Source organism: Bos grunniens, chromosome 4 (assembly GCF_055505025.1).
Source record: "Bos grunniens cultivar Pamir isolate PY7600 chromosome 4, Bosgru_T2T1.0, whole genome shotgun sequence".
Classification (NCBI taxonomy): domain Eukaryota; kingdom Metazoa; phylum Chordata; class Mammalia; order Artiodactyla; family Bovidae; genus Bos; species Bos grunniens.
This window is the reverse complement of record NC_141168.1, coordinates 21,580,993-21,598,626: the sequence shown is the minus strand read 5'-3', so window position 1 is coordinate 21,598,626 and position 17,634 is coordinate 21,580,993. Positions and strand designations below refer to the sequence as shown.

At 40.2% G+C, this 17,634-nt stretch overlaps 2 protein-coding genes across 48 annotated transcripts in view; one reads left to right on the top strand and one right to left on the bottom strand.

The window, feature by feature from the left end:
- Positions 1-17,634, bottom strand: part of CYREN (cell cycle regulator of NHEJ) — a 194,372-nt gene that overhangs the window by 2,022 nt on the left and 174,716 nt on the right. The gene's annotated exons all lie outside the window — the stretch shown is intronic.
- Positions 1-17,634, top strand: part of CALD1 (caldesmon 1) — a 231,504-nt gene that overhangs the window by 172,709 nt on the left and 41,161 nt on the right. For all 45 annotated transcript variants that reach the window (XM_086395525.1, XM_086395509.1, XM_086395487.1 and 42 more), the window contains one exon: positions 17,193-17,339. In XM_086395525.1, the coding sequence (XP_086251651.1) occupies positions 17,193-17,339 (147 nt within the window). The remainder of the gene's footprint in view (positions 1-17,192; positions 17,340-17,634) is intronic.

The following is a 17,634-nucleotide window of genomic DNA, read 5'->3' as shown; positions in this document are numbered from 1 at the left end:
GAGCGCAGTCAAAGAGCAGGCAAGAAGGTATAAATGAAGTTAAACTAATAGGAAATGAGGCTTGACTGATGCTTATTATGCTTTCTGGCCCTGACACCTTCACTTAGTTCCCATTTCCAATCATGTGACTGGTCTTGAAGGAAGAGCAGGAGTTCCTCCCCCAGAGGTGAGGCGACCCTTGCTCTTTCCCATACTGTGACTCCTTGCAGTTTACTTGTAGCTGGTAAGTGCATCTGCCGATGGTATAGCTTATCTAGTTTAAAGTAAACTAGCCTTTGTGAATGGAGAAGGCAATGGCACCCCACTCCAGTACTCTTGCCTGGAAAATCCCATGGACAGAGGAGCCTGGTAGGCTACAGTCCATGGGATCGCTAAGAGACAGACACGATTGAACGACTTCCCTTTCCCTTTTTACTTTCATGCATTGGAGAAGGAAATGGCAACCCACTCCAGTGTTCTTGCTTGGAGAATCCCAGGGACGGGGGAGCCTGGTGGGCTGCCAACTATGGGGTCGGAGTCGGACACGACTGATGCGACTTAGCAGCAGCAGCAGCAGCAGCCTTTGTGAAATGGATTCAGATTTCTGGACTCTGAAGGATTTCTGTAGAAACTGCAGCCTGACGGGAATACTGACCATGTGAACCCAGGGCAAGTTGAGAACGAGCTCTAGGTGTCACTAATGCTGCGAGTGCTTACCTACTGAGCCGCACAGGTCACCTGTACCTTTCAGTGAAGAGCTTTCCGCAAAGAGTGAGGAAGGTAACTGTTTTTAGAGGACGCTCATGCAGCAGAGAAATCATTTGGGAAATAATCCCATTGCTTTGTGACCTTTTTTTTTGGTCTAAAAGATGTACCTAAGACTATTGGTTTTCAAACCTCACCTTGGGACCAGCCTTTTCTAATCTATTAAAAGAAACCTCCCAAGCAAAACATAACAGTGGATTTGAAGCTGTTTATTTAAAAATGTAAAACTAAAATAGCTTTGGCTGACTTTAAGCGAACTGGTTAATAACACGACAAACATAAATTTCCTAGGCAAATTTCACCAAGATCTGCATAGTTGGGGGAGATGGACTCTATTAGTATAATGTGTAAAAATGCCAAGCCAATGATGTGTTCTATTTGTATCTACCTTTTAAGAGTTTTTGTTTTTTTAATTAAGTTATAGCTGTCATTTAAAATCAACTATCAAAAATAAATTGAACTTATAGACCGATTTTCAAACTACTGATCCAGCGTGTTAAACTCAGAGTTTTCAAAAAATATTTTATGAACATTAACAAATTAAACTTATTTTAAATATTCTAAATATTCTATTTTGTCATCATTATATCTTTTTCTGTTTTATAAATCTATAAACATTTAAACAGTACTACATGTATATTATTTATAAATAATTGAATATATACATGTATGTGTATGTGTTCATATATGTACATAAGCATATATGTGTATATACATATATATTTTCAAATTTGTGGGAAGCACACTGTCTGTCATAATTACTCAGCTCTGTATGTGACTGCTTTCACATTTGAATGCCAATCTGGGGATGACTATGCTCCAATAAAACTTTGTTTACAACAATAGAATGTGGGCTGGATTTAGCCCTGGGGCCATAGTTTGCCAATCTCTGATTTAGATGACTGGAGCCGTTTGTTAATCTACAGAATACCCTAATAAAGCTGACCATAGTGTCATAGGTTAGGAAGAAAACAAATATGGGATATAAAGACCTGGGTCTAGTCCTGATTTTGTAATTGCTTGTGTGAGTCACTTCACCTCTTCAACCCCACGTTACCATGTATAGCATAGATTGAAAATAACCTCCAACATTCCTTCCAGTTTAATTATTCTATGTTTTTAATATCTTGCCAGATTGCCACAGTGGTAGACTGCATCTGGGATTTGATGAACAAGCGGAATAAGTCAAAATTTGACTTACTCTATGTGGGCAAAGTGGAGACAAGACAGTGGAGAATGTGGCAAGAATATAAAAGAACATAATGCCACTCTGAAAAATTGGAAATCATAGTGTATTGTTCTTGAAGCATCCTCCACAGTGCTTCTGTTCTAAATGATTGTAGGATTTGCTGAACTGAAGTCTCCTCTTGAAGCTAAGATTTATGAAGCCCTTGATATTGGGTAGCTGGCCCTTTATTTCTCAGAGAAAGCTGTGGAGTGAAATGAAACACCTGGAGTGGAGACTGAAACTGGAAAAGCCTCCCTGTGTGTTTCCGTAGGGCCACCGCCATGGAAGAAGCCTCCCGCCTTAAGCTTCGTAAAATGGTCAGTTTACTCTTCCAGTTACTGGAAGCTGTCCTTCTGCGTGTGCCAAGCACAACTGGAGCCTCACTAATACCCTTCATGTACTCCAAGCCCCAGCCAGGCTGGATTGTTTGCTTTCTCATGTCCATATTTCCTGACTCTGCAACCTTGCTATTTGAGCTCTTTGTATGCGGGAGGATCCATTTCTGTCCCCACCCCCAGCCCTAGTACTAAAGATCTACACTTTCTCCATGTACTTCTCTGATCCCTTAGCTGGAATTGCCTTCTTCCTCTTCTAAACTTCAAATCATTTCATCAACATTTCCTCTGATATTTACTGCATTCTACCTACTATTTCGTTCTTATACATTTTTTAGCTTCCCTATCAGATTACAAACTCTTTTCAGGGTTTTCATCTTGGTTTCCACCTTCAGTGGCTTGAATAGAGTAAATACTCAGTAAATGTGTGTTGAATGAATGGATTAATTCCAGTCACCTAGGTGTCAATTTGCATGTTAAGAGTAGCATTAACAATAAGCATCCCAATACCGTAAGTTAAAATGCCACATTCATATCTGGCACATCACCCACCACTTCTTCAGAATCTAGACTGCTCATGGCCCACCACTCTGATGTCCCACTTTGTCCTTTTCAAAGTCTATGTTCTGCGTGGATCAGTCATCTGGTTGTAGAGAAGAATACATACAAGATTAGAAACCTATAAGGGCTTCCCTAGTGGCTCAGATGGTAAAGAATCTGCCTGCAATACAGAAGACCCAGGTTCGATCCCTGAGTCAGGGAGATCCCCTGAAATAGGAAATGGCAACTCACTCCAGTATTCTTGCCTGGAGAATTCCATGAACAGAGGAGCCTGGCAGGCTGTAGTCCATGGGATCACAAAGAATCAGACACGACTGAGTGACTAACACTTTAATACACTTTCAGAAACCTATAAAGCAGTGCCAATGCTGTAACTTTGTCATTTGTAATTAAAAATTTTTTTAAGTTGGTTATCTCCCCTACTGAAGCAGTGCCTCCTGTACTAGGTAACAGTTTTAAAGAACTAATGATTGCACTGGTATCTACTCAGAAGATTGCATAAGCCTTGTTGGTTTACACTCTGCTGTTGGGATATCAATCTGCTGGTACAGGACAGGTACCTCAAGCAATTTAAGTGTTATCCAAGAATGTTTCTAATGCCCATGTCCCCCTCTCTCAGAGCCCTGGCTGTCTGATTCTTAAGCTGTTGGTGATTCTACTTCAATTAACATGCATAAATGTGGGAGCTTAGCTATTGAATATTACATTAACTATTTAAGTGTTCACATTTTTATAGGGGTCTTCTATTTAACCGTGGAAGAAGGTTTTTATCTGGTTTGGTTTGGTTAGGCTGGCTCTTTAATCAAATCACAACAAATAGGTGTCTGCTTTATCCCTTACCCATGGTGCAGGTCCCAGTGTAGGTTAACATTTCTGTTGACTGAGGAAGATGATCCACCAAGCACAGAGCAGACCCCTTGACTTCTTTTCCTAACAGTAGGGAGGTTGGACCATCAGCAGCTGTTGGCTCCCAAGTCCCCTGCAAGAATAAGTGTTCTTCCCACAGGTCCAAGCTTCAGGATTTAGCCTTTCATTTTCCATTTCCTGTCTCTATCCGAAGTTTGTCTTTCTGCTTGCTACTGCTTGTAAACAAAACTCTGTGGTCCTAGCATAGGCAGGGAGGCTATGAGCCAGCTGGATGTTACGTATGGGTATGTGTGCACTCAGTCATGTCTGACTTTGCGCCCCCATGGACTGTAGTCCACCAGGCTCCTCTGTCCATGGGATTATCTGGCAAGAATACTGGAGTGGGTTGCCATTTCCTCCTCCAGGGGATCTTCCGGACTCAGGGATCAAACCCGCATCTCCTCTGTCGGCAGGCGGATTCTTTACCACTAGTGCCACCTGGGAAACCCATAGATGTCAGGTCAGGTTGTGTGATACCTCTAGAGTTGGGGACGTAGTAATCACCCCTCAAATGTGCTTTCGTGTTAGAACAGTCCCTTCACTCACCAGAGTTGCCAGAAACCATGCTCCAGTGTCATATCTCTCAGTATATTTGAGCTTTTGGTTTCTGAAGAAGAGAGGAGGGAGAGAAAGGGGGGGTGGTGATGGGAGGCCATGCCACCCAAAGGGAAATGGAGCCAAGAGAGTGCTAGAAAAGAGGAAATGAATACTAAATCTTTTTCCAATTAAGAAAAAGGAGAGTGGAAGCACGAAAGCTCCAGAGGGCACTTTTGGGGGAGGAGAAGATCATAAAAGGCCTGTTATGAAAATCCATTACCCATAAATTTCCCTGCATTTAGCACTGCCTATGTAGAGAGGATGCTGAGAATCCTCTCAGCTGACACAGGACATGTGACTTCAGTTAGCAATACCCACACGCCATGTACCATTTCCATCAGCATGTCTGAAATATACTGCTTTCCCTTACAAGAATTCCTTCTAATTACTCACAGGTTCATCTCCTCTTAAGGACATCTTGTTTTTGTTTTTCCAATCACTTTGTTTCTTTTGTCCAATATTTGGCAATGTGATAGCAGTACCATAATTCAAAGCCCCACCACGTGGAATTATGGGCCTTTGTACTGCATCATACAAGTATTTCAAATTTAGGGGTAATATGTGAATTTCTAGATCACACTAAGACTCATCTAAAATGAGTTCGTGTATTCACATTTGAAGATGGCAATGAAAATTTCTGCTTCTAGGAGATTGTTTTTGACTGTGAAAAGAATATGCTTGATTATATATCTGTGGTCAGATGTAGTTGCATCCAAATTGGCCTTTGGGTGGGGTTTTACCTGCACCCTGCTCTCAGGTAGTTTTTTTTTTTTTTTTCAATCAGTTGTATATCCACGTTCAGACCTACATGGGAGAGAAAGAACTGGCAAGATGTAGCATTACCAGTCATAGATACCTGGGTCTTATGAATTATTTTATCACGTTTTATTTGAAAATAAATTACCTAGGCCCGAGGTTTATTGACCACATCTATTATGCACATTAAAACAAGATTGTCCTTACATAGATACATCAGGAAACAGCCTCAAGTCAGATTTTACTTTTGACTGATAGCATCTTAAAAAGTCTAAGTTTATTAATGATCATATTTTATTTAAGATTCTTACTAGACAAAGAATCCTAGGTTGAGGATGAAGAAAAAGTAATGTTTATGAAAACACAAGTAATAATTAGGTTTATCCCCCAGCCACATTTTATACCAGTTGAGTTTCAAATTCAAGTTAAGAGAGGAAAGTTTGGTTGCTTTATTTTAATTATCTTACTAGCCACTTAAACATTTCTCTTACTCCTTGTCATTCATTTCAAATCAAAGCTTAACTTGAATTATCAAGTGAGAAGTAAAATATATCTTCTCCGTCATCAACCTTCTCTTTCCATAACTACACTTTCTAAACATTTATAAATTAAAACTAAACTGTATCTGACCAAGCTTATTGTTTGAATAGGGTGGGATCGTGGGAGTGGTGCAAATTCAGTCCTGTTTGTGACAGAATAAATAGAGTTTACTTTATCTCAGGAAACTGCCATGGAATTATCCCTCCAAAATCCGTGTTTAATAGATTTGACAGAAGCATTGTTCTTTTAAAAAATGTGAAAAAATAGCAATTCAAAAAGAAATAAATCCCGATTCTATTCATTTTATTTCTACTGAATATCACCAACCATCTGTGGAGTTTTAAAAAAACATGGCACCCATTGGATAAAAAATTAGACATTTATCTCATCCAAACTAGAATCTCAAGAAATGTTTGGGAAACCTATGTCTCATCTGTCATTATAAACTACAGGTATTTATATAAATATAGATGAATCTCAGAAGCATACTACTGGGTAAAAGAAACTAATCACAGGATTCATACAGTATGATTATATAAAGTTCTAAGAAGGCAAAACTGAAAACCGAATTGTTTAGGGGAATATCTGTTGGGGTAAAACTACAAAGAAAAGCAAGAAAATAATTAAAATAGGAAAAAATCAGGCTAAAGGTTATTTGGAGGCCTTGAAAAAGAGAGGCGGATGGGATTGAAGAAGAGCATGTAAGGCGCTCCCAGGTGCTGGTGTGGTTTAAGCTGGGTAGAAGGCACATGCTATTGTTTCGTTATTTTTCTTTTAAGTGGTCATGTACTTACACTCATTCATAGGTAAAATAGACTTCATGCTAAACATCTTTTTAATTTAAAATACCGATCCCAAACAACTAGAGTTCATTTTTTAAAACTTGCCTGTGACTATGTGTATCAATTCAGAAGTGAGTCTCTAAGCTTAGGAATCTGCCAGAGCAGGACCCTTCTGAGAACTGTGTTCACATAAGCCCTTAGCCATAGAAACCTGAGTCACAATTGGAACTCCCTGTACTCCCTGATACATGATCAATCAGACCCGGTCTATTTATCTGACAGGACGTCACAGTTACGATTCTAAGAACCAGCCTGCTCCGAGAGTGTGAGGAGGCAAGTGGAGAGATCTTTCTCCCACTGCCTGATGGTTGTTTCTTTCTAATGTGTTCTGCAACAAATGTTTCCTCATCATGGTCTGTGGTTATAGAAACTCCTGTGATTATGGCCGTCACCAGTATATAAAGCATATGGTAGACTGGTGATGATAACTTGTGGTGACAACATATATAAGAACCCTGAAGTGTGCAAGCACACAGTGTCTTACTACTGAGAACCGAAATATATGGCTGGTTTGCAAACTTAGTAATTCTCATATGTGTGTGTATGAGGAGATGGAGTGGGACATACCTTTCTTCCTAAGTAAACTTCTTCAGAGTATCATATCCCCTTGCATGCCAGCACTCCCACAAAAGGCATACCCTGACATAGCAATGAATCCTACAGTGAAATTCAGCATATTTTTACCTTCATTACCAGGAAAAAAAAAAAAAAAAATATATATATATATATATACACACACACATTCTAAATGAGAGGGGCTTTCTTTCATTTTGGCCTGCATTAATTACTAATAGACCAATTGACTATTGGCTATTAATTCATTTCTAAACATATTCTGACCTGAAAATACTTTTATTTTCTTGATTTTTTTCCTCCACTGTAATTTTCAGTGCCTTTCTTTTAAGGAATCCAAGGAAAAACATTCAGAATTGGACCTCATGTGCATTAAATGAAGCCACAACATTTTACAGATACCACATATAAACAAAATCATATTTAAGAGCCTGGAATGTATCTATAAACCTCTTTTTAACTTTCAAATACACAATAAATCTGTAGAGCAAATATGACTCATTTCAGTAGCTCAGGATTTTTCCCTCCTGATCACAGCATTGCCCGAAATTTTACTGAAAACATTTGAGCAAGAATCGCTTGCATTTCATATTATGAAAAAAAAAATCACTGGGGTTTTTTGGTGCATGAAAAACAATACTGAAAATATGTATGAATCATTCTGCCTCCTAATAGCTGATGAGTATATTTTCAGCCCAAAGGAGGTTTTAGCTCTAAGTTGGATCCCATTGTAAAACCCAGGTCAAGACAATGACATTGTCAGAACCAAGAATGATGGAAATCAAAGAAATGTAATTAAGAAGTTGGCCTTTGTGGCTAAACCCCAGGCTGTCTTCCTCCTGAGTCTGGCCCACGTGGGGAATGTACAGCTGCGGAAAACTGGGGGCAAGATCACATTTGGGGTTGAGTATCTCAGTTACCACCTGGAATCTTTTTCAGCCAGCACCACCTTCTATCAGATGACTCCTTGCATGAAAGCAGAGTTATGGAGGGATACAGGGAGATGAAAGCTGAACTTGGGGTTCAGCTAAGTGTCTACTGGTCTGCAACTCACTGTGAATCCACAAATGATGAGCTACTGGTAGAAGTCCTTCTTTCAGGTAGCGAATTTATTTGTTCTGTTGGAATTTTAGTTGCAATATTCTCTTTTTGAAGTAGAAGAATGTGGCAGAAACAATCAAGGGACAGAGAGACTTGGAAATTTTGATCTGAATGAGCTCTCTTTAAGTCTTTTGTACACAGGCCTCATTTTAGTGCCTTGAGCCTTTTGTTTTCCCCAAGGTTTTTGTCACTTAATCAGTGGGTCTGCATGTGTGCTTACCAAGAACAAGGAATACTAAAGGATGGAAAAGGACTTGAAGGGGATAAGTCCAAGTCTGTTCAGTGGCATTCTGGTAATCTTCTATATACCAGTGGTTCTCCAGCAATGAAATTACTGAGAGAGTCCCAAGTTTATATCCACACCAAGTGTTTCTGTAGTCTGATAAATAATTTTTTAAGGTATGAAAAACTGTTCTCCAAATATGTATTAATATACTGCTTTATAAAATACAGATTCCTTTCTATACAGTGTTGAATTTATAGGCACTTTATAAGACATTTTTAATAGATAACAAATGTATAAGCAATTGCCATAATATTTTATTTTTTCTTGATATTTTAAAGGGATTCATATTTCTCAAGTGTTACTAACTACTGCTATAAGATATGGAAAATTAAATCTTTTCTGTAGTGCTCTTAAACTTTTAATAAAATCAGCCCTCTCATAAAAATAGTTATTATTTTTTCTTGTTCTATTTTTAAACACAGTTTCCTGATAAGAGATCTTGTTAATAAAATGTTATTGCCAGAATTTTTACTTGAAAGTTTAAGGATTGTGTACTAGATTTCAAATCAGAAAACAGCCAAAAAAAAAAAAATTTTTTTTAAGAAAAAAATCAAAGGAGATTGAGGGTAATATTCTTCTAACTATGGAGAACATGGGGTTAAAAAAAAACTCTAAACTGTAGATGAAATCATAAAAAGAATTTTGCCAGTGTTGAGCAAGTCTTGAGAAGTGTTTGTTGGAGAAGATGGGATTCAGGGGACGTTGGGGCAGGCTGACAGCTAGTGGCTTGCTCCAGTATCTGACTGTGGAAGTCTCTGCCACTTCCTCTTTCATCTAGTATACATTTAGACCCTAGCCCAGCCAAATGTAAAGACGCTGAGTCCTCAGTGGTTTCATTATTCGCCATGTCTGCAAAACTTTTATTTATTTGAACTTTCTATCTAAAAGGCACAGCTCGTAACATGATTACCATGTTACTTGAATACACTGAGGCAATAGAAGTCTGGTGGTAAAGACTTAAAAAGTCTTTGGTGTGAAAGCCACAGCATTCCAAGAGAGTTTTCCCAGTGCATAGATCTGTTTTTTCTTATAATATAACACCAGGATATTTAGGCAGTGGTTCTGGGAATGGAAGAAAAGCCAGTCCTTTCTGCTTTTTTCATACCACTGACACAATCAAATAACATCATGTCATTACTATTGACTTTTGAGATTGGTCAACACTTATTCCGGAGAAGGCACCCCACTCCAGTACTCTTGCCTGGAAAATCCCATGGATGGAGGAGCCTGGTGGGCTACACAGTCCATGGGATCGCTAAGAGTCGGACACGACTGAGCGACTTCACTTTCATTTTTTCACTCTCATGCATTGGAGAAGGAAATGGCAATCCACTCCAGTGTTCTTGCCTGGAGAATCCCAGGGACAGTGGAGCCTGGTGGGCTGCCGTCTATGGGGTCGCACAGAGTCGGACACGACTGAAGTGTCTTAGCAGCAGCAGCAGCAGCAACACTTATTCATACACACACACACACAAGATCGTCTCTCTCCCAGACATCTGATGTGCCATTTTGCTGCCCTCAGCACTTGCCTTCCTGTGGTAAGATCAATCACGCCTTTCTCCAAGTGTTCTCTAAAACATGAGGAAAGGCAGTTACTCAGTAACAAAGTGTAATGCTCCAGAGTAAACCTGCTTACACCTAGGCTGGGTGGGAAAGTCAGGGATTCTGGTTAATTGAACATTTCATTTAATAAGAGGTGCTTTACATATCACTTGAGATTTTGTTATTGTTGTTCAGTTGCTAAGTTGAGTCCAACCCCATGGACTGCATTTGCAACCCCATGGACTGCATTCCCCAGTCTTCCCTGTCCTTCACTATCTCCCAGAGTTTGCTCAAACTCATGTCCAGTGAGTCAGTGATGCTATCTAACCATCTCATCCTCAGCTGGCCTCTTCTCCTTTTGCCTTCAATCTTTTCCAGCATCAGGGTCTTTTCCCATGAGTTGGCACTTCACATCAGGTGGCCAAAGTATTAGAACTTCAGCTTCAGCATCAGTCCTTCCAGTGAATATTCAAGGTTGATTTCCTTTAGGATTTACTGGCTTGATCTCCTTGCTTTTCAAGGGACTCTTGAGTCTTCTCCAGCACCACAATTCAAAAGCATCAATTCTTCAGTCCTCAGCCTTCTTTATAGTCCAACTCTCACATCTGTACATGACTACTGGAAAAAGCATAGCTTTGACTATATAGAATTTTGTTGGTAAAGTGATGTCTCTGCTTTTTAATATGCTGCATAGGTTGGTCATACCTTTCCTTCAAAGGAGCAAGTATCTTTTAATACCATGGCTGTACTCACCATCCACAGTGATTTTGGAGTCCAAGAAAATAAAAATCTGTCACTGTTTCCACTTTTTCCCCTTCTAGTTGCCATGAAGTGATGGGACTGGATGCTGTGATGTTAGTTTTTCGAATGTTGAGTTTTAAGCCAGCTTTTTCACTCTCCTTTTTCACCATTATCAAATGATCATTTGGGATTACTTGTTTTTAAATAAAATGCATTTGATTAAAACTTTAATAAACATATTTAATCTTTCTCAGATGATTCAGAGGAAACCCACTGCTTGTGAATCATCTGGGAACATCAATTATCTTTGTAGCGTAGGATACAGTAGACTGGTTACTGCCAGCATCTGCTGAAGTTTCACAGAAAGAACAAATGGATTGTTATGCTTTCATTGCAACCCAGTGGGTGGTTAGGTATGATTTTTACTGGTCAGCAGCATCTCAATACATGTAAATGTGGTGTGTGGAAAATCAGAAATGTTAACATTTTGTCTTTAACCAAAGCCTAAAGCAGTTGTGCTATCACGTGGGTGTATTAAGGATACTGTGTTCTCAACTGTCATTTTGAGTAAGTTTTTATTATGGTGAAATTAACACTCACACGTGACATACCTTTTTGGAGGGCAGTTTGTCAATGTGTATCAAAAAGCCTTTAAATGAGCATACTCCTAAACTCAAAAATTCTAACTTTTGAGAATATTTGCTAGATAAGTAATTGAACAAGTGGTAAAAGTATATCTGTAGTGAGGTCGGTCCTTTGCAGCATTGTTTATAAGAACATAAATTTGGAAAAAGCTTAAATGCCTGTCAGTAGAAAACTGGTTAAATAGATTATAGTACACCATATACATATATTTACTACATACATCCAGTCAAAGAATACTGTGTTGCTGTTGAAAATTATATTTTGCTAATGTGTTAAAATAGTAATAAATAAGGTAAATTAGAGAAATTGTTTCTAAAATAATGTATATATCATGATCCAACTTGGTTAAAAATTAAAATGTCTATGCATGCATAGTTCTTCCCTGGTGGCTCAGATGGTAAAGAATCTCCCTGCAATGTAGGAGACCTGGGTTCGATCCCTGGGTCAGGAAGATTCTCTGGAGAAGGGAATGACAACCCAACCCATTCCAGTATTCTTGCCTGGAGAATGCCACGGACAGAGGAGCCTGGTGGGCTACAGTCCATGGGGTCGCAAAGAGTTGGACATGACTGAGAGACTAACACTTTCATGTAAAGATAGGACAAGTTCTGGTAGATTGCATTGAATATTAATCATATTTATATCTGAGGGGTGTGATTAGGAAACTGATTTTTACTTTCTCTTTTATACATTTTTAAATGTCTGGTTTAAGAAAACAATAAATGCATGTTACTTTTGGAGCTAGAAAAAAATTTAACAATTAAGTTTTTTCAATTTTGAAAGAAAAGTAATAAATCTGTGGTAGTAGTATGAAGGGTAGTTGTCATGGGAGAAGTCTGAAAGCTAAGCAGCCACTGTGTGCTGTGACCTTGGAGAGCTGGTGTAGGGAGGCTCACTTTCAAAGAATTTCCACACATATCAAGTCATTTGGCATGGACACAATTTCACGTATAAAGTCAACTGATAAGTCATTGAGCCAGCAACTGGGCACATTCTGATTCAAAATACCATGAAATCATTTGTCTCCTTTTTTGTTTTTAACTTTGAAAACAATTTTAACATGTTTCTTTATTAATAGCCATATGTATTAAATAGATAACTAATGAGAACCTACTATATAGCACAGGGAAAAAAGGAAGGTACAATCTGTAGGACATAAATGAAGCTAACCTTAAAAATACATCCCAATACACATTGCTATGCTGTGCTGTGCTTAAGTTACTCAGTCATGTCTGACTCTTTGCAACTCCATGGACTGTAGCCCGCCAGGCTCCTGCGCCCATGGGATTCTCCAGGCAAGAATACTGCAGTGGGTTGCCATGCCCTCCTCCAGGGGATCTTCTCAACCTAAGGACTGAACCCAGGTCTCCCACATTGCAGGTGATTCCTTACCATCTGAGCCACTGGGAAGATCATGAATACTAGAGTGGGTAGCCTATCCTTTCTTCAGGGAGTCTTCCCAACCCAGAAATCAAACCAGGGTCTCCTGCATTACAGGTAGATTCTAAACCAGCTGAACTACCAGGGAAGCCCCAATACACTTAGGTACAGACAAATACTGTTTGATTCCACTTATACAAGAGATCTAGAATAGTCAAGTTCATAGCATCAGAAAGTACACTGGTAGATGCCAGGGGCCGGGGGTGAGGGGATGGGAAAGGAGAATTGGGAATTAGTGTTTAATGGGGACAGAGTTTCTGTTTAGGAAGGTGAAACATTCAAGAGATGGATAATGGTGAGAGTTACATGACAGTGTGGATATACTTAGTGCCACTGAACTAACTGTACAGTTAAATACGGTTAAAATAGTACATTTTATATTTTACCACAACAAAAAACATTAAAAATAAATAAATGTCCTCAAAAATTTAGCTCTGGCAATTGTGTGTCCTAAACAAGACTCTACTGATGGAATGTACTGGTAAATTGTAAGCCAAATAGGAAAAGGGGTATATCAAGGCTGTATATTGTCACCCTGCTTATTTAACTTCTATGCAGAGTACATCATGAGAAATGGCTGGGGTGGAAAAAGCACAAGCTGGAATCAAGATTGCTGGGAGAAATATCAATAACCTCAGATATGCAGATGACACCACCCTTATGGGAGAAAGTGAAAAGGAACTAAAGAGCCTCTTGATGAAAGTGAAAGAGGAAAGTGAAAAAATTGGCTTAAAGCTGAACATTCAGAAAACTAAGATCATGGCATCTGGTCCCATCACTTCATGGCAAATAGATGGGGAAACAGTGGAAACAGTGGCTGACTTTATTTTTCTGGGCTCCAGAATCACTGCAGATGGTGATTGCAACCATGAAATTAAAAGATGCTTACTCCTTGGAAGGAAAGTTATGACCAACCTAGACGGCATAGTCAGAGAAGACAATGGCACCCCACTCCAGTACTCTTGCCTGGAAAATCCCATGGATGGAGGAGCCTGGTGGGCTGTAGTCCATGGGGTCGCTGGAAGTCGGACACGACTGAGCGACTTCCCTTTCACTTTTCACTTTCATTCATTGAAGAAGGAAATGGCAACCCACTCCAGTGTTCTTGCCTGGAGAATCCCAAGGACGGGGGAGCCTGGTGGGCTTCCGTCTCTGGGGTCACACAGAGTCGAACACGACTGAAGCAACTTAGCAGCAGCAGCAGCAGGCAGCATAGTAAAAAGCAGAGACATTACTTTGCCAACAAAGGTCCGTCTAGTCAAGACTATGGTTTTTCCAGTGGTCATGTATGGATGTGAGAGTTGGACTATAAAAAAAGCTGAGCACCAAAGAATTGATGCTTTTGAACTGTGGTGTTGGAGAAGACTCTTGAGAGTCCTCTGTACTGCAAGGAGATCCAACCAGTCCATCCTAAAGGACATTAGTCCTGGAAGGGACTGATGTTGAAGCTGAAACTCCAATATTTTGGCCACCTGATATGAAGAGTTGACTCATTTGAAAAGACCCTGATGCTGGGAAAGATTGAGGGCAGGAGGAGAAGGGGACGACAGAGGATGAGATGGTTGGATGGCATCACCGACACAATGGACATGAGTTTGGGTGGACTCCAGGAGTTGGTGATGGACAGGGAGGCCTGGCGTGTTGCGGTTCATGGAGTCACAGAGTCGGACACGACTGAGCGACCTAACTGAACTGAACTGAAGCCGTATGAAGTAAGAAGAGACAGTGGAGATGATCTGGTTGTTCAAGGTCACTCCTCCAATGAGGATTCTGAGATGAAGGAAGACTGAGTGTGACCTGGCCAAGACAGATGGCAGATCTAGGTGGTGTCAGAACTAAAAGCCAACAGCCTCCACCATGAAGCTCATTGGGTGCGTGGGAGGAGACAGTAACATCTCAAATTGTTCAAGTGTAATGGGAAATTAAGGGCTTCAAATGAGATTCCATTTTTAGGAGATGGGAGAGTTTTGTTTCTGGCATAAAGTGTCCCATATGGAGCTTTTATGTGACTTGCTTGTCTTGGAAAAGGAAGGCCCCAAGTAATAGCCAAGACCTCATGGCTGAACCAGAGATGTAGAAAGGCAAATTAAGACTTTCTGTTTGATTAGCTTGGGAAGCCATCATTAAGGACTCATTCTCCCTGCTGTGGTTAAAGTTGTCTATTGAGAAATAAGCCAAAGGAATATGAAGCCAAGAATCTGAAGACTGAAGCCAAACCACTGGGAAGGGCTTTTGACTGCAAGCTACAATGTGATTGAATTAGAAAAGAACATTTGAATCTTGTCATGCTGTCACCTCGAATTCAACAAGTCTAAAATTGAACTCATCTTTCCTCACAAAGCAGCTCCTCCACTGCACTTTCCTATTAACAACAAAATACTACACTGTAGCTTGCCTTACCACAACACACCATGATTTCTTTTGATTATCACCCACTTCCAGACAAGGCAGTGTAACGCAGGTTAATCAAAGAGCTGCAAGCTAGGGAGAGACCAGTTGTAGAAACCAGGTTTTCTGAATATTAATCTAGTTATCCTTTAACTGTATCACACTACCCTTCCCTCCATATTTGTGGAAATAAACCAGTCAGCTTTATAGAATTACTAAGTGACAGTTTATTTATACTGGCATTTGAATTTTGCACACCAGCACATTTTAGCAAGTATGAAGTCAGAGTTTCTTAAGTAGCAAAGAGCAAACCAACCAACCTTCAGAACTGTTCATCTTATTTTGTAAGATACCTAGGTCCAAAAACATTCATAGCATTTGTATTATTGAAGTCAAAAGATAAAGTACTGGATCTAAAAATACCTAGTTTGTAAATCCAACAGGAGCAAACTTCATCTGCCCTGTTAGGTTTGTTTTGTTGGTATAAATTGTATGATTTCATTTGTAAATTATTTTAGCTTAGTCATGATTGATAGGCATGTTATGTTTACATATCTGCATTTCTATTTGTAGATATGTAAGTAACACTGTTTTAAAAAAAAAAGCACTTGAACTCCAATGTAAAAAGCAGTCTGGTGCACAACGCAGCTGCATCCCAACCCATGGAACCATCAGGTCACCCAGCACTGCTGTGCCTTCCCAGCGCTCTGTATCTCAGCCATAGCCCTCTCTCCAGAACATCCAGGCTAACCATGTAGGCCTTCTCCTTTTGAGTCTGGGCATCTGCTGCACTCCAGCTCCAACTCATCACTTGGGAATAAATATTAGAGGAAACATATCTAACTAGTGATTCCAATTGTATAACTTCCCTAAATAGCTCTTTGCTTCAGATTAATCCAGGAAGCTAAATATCACATATGCCTGTGAAACCCTCTCCGCCTCTTCTACTTGCTGTTCTTGCTGCTGTTGTTCAGTCTCTAAGTCATGTCGGACTCTTTGTGATCCCATGGAGTGCAGCACGCCTTAGCCCACAGGTTCTATCTAAATACACACCTGTAGGCTCCCATGAGGTGCCCCAGTGTGAGGGTGGTGGGACACTAAAGCAGTTTTAGAACAAAGGAGGGGGCCATCGAGGGCACTGCCAGTGGCTCAGTGATAGAGAATCCACCTGCAATGCAGGAGACATAAGAGACGCAGGTCGGATCCCTGGGTCAGGAAGGTCCCCTGGAGGAGGAGATGGCAACCCACTTCAGTGTTCTGGCCTGGAGAACCCCATGGACAAAGGAGCCTTGCAGGTTGCAGTCCGTGCGGTCACAAAGGGTCGGTCACAATGAGCACACACACATATCCATAGAGGGCCCTGCCCTGAGTGTGAAGCCTCTTCTCAGTTGTCAATGAGACCTTCTTTCTTCCATGAAAAGGAACTACAAGGGAAAAAATAAATCCAAGCAAAGAGGATATCCTGCTTTGGTTTTTAGTTAGCTATTTGGCTTGTTAATGCCAGATTCCTGGCTTGGTAACATAACTTGATTCTTTTCTGACCTTTGTGAAAATGTATCCACAAATAATTCATACAACATGCTGAATCTTTTCGATGAATGTTTTGATTACTTTCAGTTCAATTCGTTGGATTTCTGCTTCTAAATCTTTACTAATCATCAGCTTAGTAAAGAAATCTAAATAAGCTAACCCACAGTCTTCAAAGGCAGTTGCTGTTGTATAAATTTTTTCAGTCTAAGCTGTTATTTGATCATTGTCAATTATCCTCTGTAGCTATTGGACTAATGCTTTTCAGATATTTAAAAGTTTAAAAACTCATCAGATCAGGTCTCTAAATGTTAAGAAACAGAACCGTCCTCTTAGAACTCTGTGGTTCAGTAAGTAGTCACGTTCAGGGTCGATCCTGCCAAGAAGCTGGTAATGATGGTTGGCATTTGGCTCAAGAGGTGGTGTTTTCAATGTTGCAGAATCGCCTACCAGCGGAATGACGATGACGAGGAAGAGGCCGCCCGGGAACGGCGCCGCCGCGCCCGACAGGAAAGGCTGCGGCAGAAGCAAGAGGAAGAAGCCTTGGGGCAGGTGACCGACCAGGTGGAGGTCAACACCCAGAACAGGTACTGTCCTCTTCGGAAGGGCACATTTCTCAGTCGCTTCTTAGCCAGTCTGTTGAAAGAATTGTGTTGGGCGAAGCACTCCCTTCTCAGCCCAACTCAGTCTCTACACTCTCTCTAGCTTGTTTAAATTCTTGTGCGGCCATTATTGGCAACTCACCAGACTGGACAGTTGATCTGATTTAGACATCAGGACACCAATACTCCTTTCTTCTCACCCCCTATCCCGTCCCCTAAACAAACCCCAATTGAAGGATATTTTCTTTGTAATCTAGTAAATTTTTTATTTACTAAAAAT